Source organism: Malus domestica, chromosome 08, assembly GCF_042453785.1.
Source record: "Malus domestica chromosome 08, GDT2T_hap1".
NCBI lineage: Eukaryota > Viridiplantae > Streptophyta > Magnoliopsida > Rosales > Rosaceae > Malus > Malus domestica.
Window position 1 is genome coordinate 17,832,021 of NC_091668.1, and position 6,907 is coordinate 17,838,927.

Consider the following 6,907-nt stretch of genomic DNA (forward strand, 5'->3'; position numbering starts at 1 on the left):
ATGAGTCACAAACGATTGAAGCCCACCATGGTGGAAGGCCTACGAAGAGATGTTCAAAGCATCTCTCACTTATCAACTTAATATTCGTTTTATTGAGGGAGTAGTGTTGGGCTACATCAAAAACATTTTAATCTTTTAAAATAACTTGGGCCTATCACAACCATTGGTCCAAGTTAATATGATTTAGTAGTATATAATACTCTCACTATTTCGATGAAACAAGCGAGACTATATGGAACTACTAACGAATGTTTTGCATCCTCATATGGACTATATAGTCATATTAGGTCTTAGGATGATTATGAACCGTTTAATTTGATCCAACACAAGCCTTGTGTTGGACCTTGGGTCTAAGGTAGGTAGTTGTTGATTTTAGTTACGCGTTTAATCCAATTAAACCATTATTTCCTATTGGGCGTTGGACCCAACTATTCCAATTTGCATACATATAAACAAAAAGGAATACATGAAATAAAGATAAGGGCTTATGCCCTTTTACAACACATAGGGTGGACTTATGTCCATTTACAAGAAATTTGAACTAATCAAATTACATTCAAATCTAAACTACTAAACCCAAACATTCATAATGTAAAGCGGCAAATCACATAGCTCAATTATCGAGGCCTTTGGTTCATAATCACCCTTTTCTTAATCAATCATATTAACTAAGAAAGCAACTTAAACAATTGGTTTTCGGATTCATAGAATTGATTTAAATGGAACTAATTGAAATGAAAATCCAATTCTCATTAAAGAGACAAAACCATTTTGTTCTCATTTTATTTGGGCCAGAAACAATAACCTCAACAATTGGGCCATTATTTAATAAACATAAACTTTTGGGGTCACTTTGTAAAAACACAAAAGTCCACAACTTCATGTAATTACAATTAGAACCCAAAATTTTTAACAATAACAAAAACATCAATAAAGGAACAAAACAATTTGTCCTTTAGAGTTTTTGGGCTTTAACGTAAAAACGTAAACTTTTGGGCCAAAATGCAAATACACAAAAGTATCAAAACTTTATGTAATTGCACAAAAGGCCCAAAAATACCCTATTCTATAGGGTGGCCGGCTTTTAGTGAAGAAGTGAAAAATTTTCTAAAAAGTTTTTGCAAGTTGATTTGTTAGGTGAGATAAAGGTGATTTGGATGGGTTGTAAGATAAAGTTTTGTCAAACATTGAAAAAAATTTGTCTAACATTAAATGCATTAAACATCCTTCACCTATAACCATCACCCATAAAAAATAAACCAAAACTTTATGAAAAACATTAAACTTTTGAATCTAAAAAACAAAACTTTTTGTTCTTGGCAAGAACTTCAAGAATATTGAAGAACACTCATGAAAACTCATAATAGCTCCATGAATGTTTTTCACTCAATAAAACTCAAATTTTCACTACTCAAAAGAGGGCTAACATCCTAGGGTACTTAGGGGTTCCAAAAGTCACTTTAAAACCTTTTTAACAAGACAAACATGAACCCAAAAAATCACCCTTTGGATTTGGCCGAATTTCCCCACATACATGGCACCAAATTTTAGTTCCAATATTCATGCTTCAATGAACTACATCTACAACATTTGAGATTCAAAATTTTCAAGCAAAATTTATTCAAAAGCAAGAACAAAGCTTGTAACATTTACAACACTTAAATCATAAACCATGAAAAATCACAAAACCCAAAAGGATTCACCATAAACTAGGCCTAGGCTCTGATACCACTTGAAGGAAAAATTTTGTCCTAGCTAAGAACAAGTGAGAATATTTTAATACATATGCAAACTATTAACACATTAAAGTAGGCATGCATTAAAAAACAATTCATAAAACCCATGACTTTCAAAGCCTAGTGAATAGTGAACCAATAAACTCTTTAACAACATTAAAGAGAATAAAGGATTTAGAGATTCATTACCCTTGAAGCTCATCCTTGATTACACAAGGGATTCACCCAAGTGGAGGGCCTTCAAGTCACCTCCTTGCTCCTTGGATCTTCCTTGTGATTTTCTTCCTTTTAGTGCTCATTTGCTTCTTTGAGGATTTGAGGATATGTTCTCCAAAACACCAAAAGCTTGATGTCTCTAAGTCTCTTCACCAAGGATATATTGTGAAGAAGAAATGGATGACTTAGAGAAGAATAGATTGCTAGCTAAAACTTCTCTAAGTGGCCGGCCTCTATAGAGAAAAAGAGAGAAAATGTTTCACCTCTTTTCATCAAGAAAACCCTAAATGAAAATAAAGCTATAAAGTTGAATTTATACTTCATCACATGTGAGTGGCAAACCTGTAATTAATCCAAGTTTGCATCCACTCACCCTATGGCTGGCCATGTTGATGTTATTGGCTAATTGCCCATTTTGTTTTAGTTGTCATACAACTTAAACATAATGGGCCTTGTGGACCAAAACGCTTTTGGGCCCCGAAGCCCAAAACCAACTTAAAAGCCCAATACGAACATTTCGTATAATTAATTAACTAATTAATTAACTTTGACCATTCTTCAATTAAACCATTTAATTTTATATCCATTTCATTTAATTTCTTCACTTTCATCCTTACTCGGTGTATGATCCATTAGGTTCCATTTAGCGAGGTAGTGGGCGATTGTTACTCTTAACGATCGATTGTGAATTGAAACCACATTTCAATTCTCCCTTAAAATTAGTGTTTGCTAATCATTAGGGCTTCCACAAACCATGAGTGACACCTAGCAGCATGTCATGGTTACCCAAGCTAAGTAGAATTGGTTGGGGAACCTATCCAGTTACAACTACAATGCAATACGGTCATTCTCTAATACAATACTCTTAATCACATTGTTTAAGTGATAGTTTGTTTCATGTCTACTATCCAATATGATACTTCTCCATATGATTCTATTGAATAAGATTTGGAACAAACTTCCTAAGTCATATTCATATGCTTTGGCCAAAGACTTTCGAATCATATCTTAGAATATTCTCCTTCCACCATGGAAGGTTAGAGATCCCTTGTTGTGCATTCATATGCCTACATGACTAGATAGCTTGACCCCAACAATGCCGTGGACACTCCAATGGAATGCCTTTGACATGATCAAAGGTCAAGGACCTAACCATTAGACATCTATGATGCCTCAGGTCAAATGACTACTTTGCATATTGCAACTATTGAGTTCTTACATGACTTGTATGTTCGAACTCTCTTTTGATCGTAGTTCAGTGTACTCGATTACTCTTTCGAGCACCTATGTGTTTGTCTTAGTGTCGAACACCAAATGACTTGAGACTAGTCATACTCACGCTTGAGTCGACATAACACATACTAACCTTAGCGGATTGTCAATGCCCAATTGGCAATCCTATGGCTAGGAACGTTTTAGGAATGAACATAAGAGAAAAGTCTCGTTAATCTAACTTACTTAAATCACTTGTCTCTTAGATCAAATACATTCCTTGGATTCCCTTATTGCTTAAACACATGATACAATAAATAGTGATTAACAATAAGCTTTGCCCTTCATTAAACATATAAAAGTTTAATACAATAAGCATTCCAAAAGCTATTACATCAAATGATTGGCTTTGTGGGCATACTTCCAACACGAATCTCCAAAGTTGTCATTTTCAATTAATTCATATATGTTGTTATCTACCACAATTGTAAATTAATTTAACAATTTTTTTTTTTTTGCAGATTAAAGAATTCCATTATTCCATCATTGCATCAAAAAAAGACATTGAAGTTTAGTTAATTGGTCAACAACCCATTCCATCAAAAAAAGACATTGAAGTTTAGTTAATTGGTCAACAACCCAAAGTATGTATTTTACTCTCAATTCCTGTTACAATTTTTTGTTTATAAATTATGATTGAATTGATGTCTTGCAATTTCTCTTAACTATCGCCTAATTTGTTTTAGTTTGTAAAATTAGCATATATGTTCATATTTCTTTTAATTTAAAGTTAGTCAATCTATGTTGTTTTACTTTTCAGTTATGGAAAGATATTTCAAAAGAAAAACACAACCTGAGATATTAGAACCGTCTTCAAAGAGTCCAAAGAACAATGAAAGTATTTCAAAACAAACTTGTGTGGATTCTATGGAAATTAACTCGGAAACTCTCCAATATGATCCTGGATTGCGTAGACCGATTTTGAGTTATCATCCTAATGTTCGAGACCAAGTTCGAAGAGCCTATCTCCAAAATAAACCTTGTCAACCAAAAACCCATACATTTCCCTACACAAATTTTGGGACAAAGCCTAGAAGGTTCAATCCTGCTTGGTTTACTCAGTTTCCTAATTAGTTGGAGTATAGCACATCACAGGATGCTGCCTATTGTTTATGTTGTTATCTCTTCAAACCTGATATTGGAGATCAATCTGGTGGGGATACTTTTGTTGGAGTCGGATTCAAGAATTGGAAGTGCAAGAAGAAACTAGAAATGCATGTTGGAGGACCTAATAGTTCTCATAATAATGCTTGGAGAAACTGTGAAGCCTTATTAAACCAAAAGCAACATATTGAAACAGTTATCTCAAAACAAACTAACCAAGATCAAATTGATTATCGAACTCAATTAGGTGCATCAATTGGTGTTAGTAGAATTCTCTTTCAACAAGGTCTTCCATTTCGTGGGCATGATGAATCTGAAAATTCACTCAACCAAGGAAACTTTCTTAAAATTCTATGGTGGCTACGTCATTATAATGAGGGTATAAAGGCTGTCACGCTAGAAAATGCTCCTGAAAATTTGAAATTGACATCACCTGATATTCAGAAAGACATCTCAAGTGCTATTTCGTATGAAATCATCAATGCAATCACTAGTGATATTAATGATTCTTTATTTTCCATTCTTGTTGATGAATCACGAGACAAGTCTTCAAAGGAGCAAATGGCCATTGTATTGCGCTATGTGGATAAGGGTCATGTGATAGAGCGCTTTGTAGGTATTGAGCATGTTGCAGATACTAAAGCTTCCTCACTCAAGTTAGCCATTGATGATTTCTTTTCTAGACATGGATTGAGCATATCAAAATTGCGTGGGCAAGGCTATGATGGGGCAAGTAATATGCAAGGTGAGTTCAATGGCCTTAAAGCACTAATTTTAAATGAGAATGAGTCTGCCTTTTATGTTCATTGTTTTGCTCATCAACTTCAATTAGCTCTAGTAGCAGTGGCAAAAAAAATATTCAGAAATTGGAGATCTCTTTACTATGGTTTCTTCTGTGGTGAATGTTATGGTGGCATCTTCTAAGCGTCGTGATATTCTTAGAGAGAAACATGCTCATGTAGTTTTGGAAGCACTAGAAAATAATGAGCTTTCAAGTGGACAAGGTTTGAATCAAGATACTACTCTTAAGCGGGTTAGTGACACGCGATGGAGCTCTCACTATAATTGTTTAATCAGCTTGGCTCACATGTTCTCATCAACGATAGAAGTGCTTGAGATTGTAAGAAAAGATGGAACAAGTTCTGAACAAAAATTTGAAACAAAGGTTCTATTGACTTTTATTCAATCTTTCAACTTTATTTTTGGTCTATACTTGATGAAAAAGGTTTTAGGGATCACAAACGATTTATCACAAGCATTGCAAAAGAAGGATCAAGATATTGTGAATGCAATGAACTTGATCAATATATGCAAAGGAAGATTGCAAAGGATGCGAGAAAGTGGTTGGGAATCCTTATTTGATGAAGTTTCATCCTTTTGTGACAAGAACCGTATTAAAATTCCTAGCATGGATGATATTTTTACAAGTGGAGAGCGACCAAACCGAAAAGCTCATCCCATCACAAACGTGCACCATTATCGGGTTGATTTATTCACCGATGTCATAGATGAACAACTCACTCAGTTAAATGATCGATTTACTGAGAAGAATACTGAACTACTTCTTTGTGTGGCATGTTTAAGTCCAAGTAATTCTTTCTCTGCCTTTGACAAAGACAAATTGATGCATCTTGCCCAATTTTATGCAAGTGATTTTTCAGAGCACGATCTTGAGTTACTCAAATAACAACTTGAGAATTATATTTGAGACATGACCTCTAATAGTGAGTTTGCAGATTTGAAAGGAATTAGTGATCTTGCACAAAAGATGGTTGGAACCAAGAAAGATCATACTTATCCGTTAGTGTACTTGCTTTTGACACTGGCACTCATCTTACCGGTTGCAACAGCAAGTGTAGAGAGAGTCTTTTCTGCTATGAACATTGTTAAGAACACCTTACGCAATCGAATGAGTGATTTGTGGATGAACGATTGTTTGGTTGCTTATATTGAAAAGGATATTTTTAATAGTATAGAGGAGGAGGCTATCATGCAACGGTTTCAAAATATGAAAACTCGTCAAGGACAATTATTTTAATTATTGGGAATATGTAATATTATCAATGTTATCTTATTTTGAATTTTGGTTACTTTTCATATATATATACTATGATGTTTTGGTTAACAATTTTGTAACTACTATCGATTTAATTTTTTTTTAATATTTGTGAGGGGCCCCTCCTAATCCGAAATCCTGGCTCCGCCATTGTAATTAGTGCTAAAGGATAGAAGAGATAAGACTTTAATTATTAATGCGGAACCATTTCAATTTTTCCTAATAGGAAAGTGGGAGATCATGTTTTCAAATAATATTTTGTTGAGTGGCAGATGATGATTGGATCCTTCCTTTAATGATTTAAAAAATAAATCTAAACATCAATCGTCATATCATGTAGTCTATAATATATTCCAAATAGATGGTCTTTTTAGCATTACCTTTCTTAATAATATAGTACAATAACAAATAGCTTCTGACAATTGTTTATTTCTATTTGCAGAGTACATCATCTTTTTTTTTTTTTTTTTTTTTTTTTTTTTTTTACAAAGGAAAGAAAAATGATTTTGATAAAGATGTTGAC

General features: G+C 33.8%; 1 protein-coding gene across 1 annotated transcript; it reads left to right on the forward strand.

Annotated features, from left to right (window-relative positions):
• Window positions 1–4,436: 4,436 nt before the first annotated feature.
• On the forward strand, window positions 4,437–6,366 carry LOC114823024 (uncharacterized). Its single transcript, XM_070826326.1, has 4 exons — window positions 4,437–5,073; window positions 5,192–5,361; window positions 5,554–5,917; window positions 6,065–6,366. Exons 1-4 carry the CDS (start codon window positions 4,437–4,439, stop codon window positions 6,364–6,366), a joined length of 1,473 nt encoding a protein of 490 aa, XP_070682427.1.
• The last annotated feature ends 541 nt before the right edge of the window (window positions 6,367–6,907 follow it).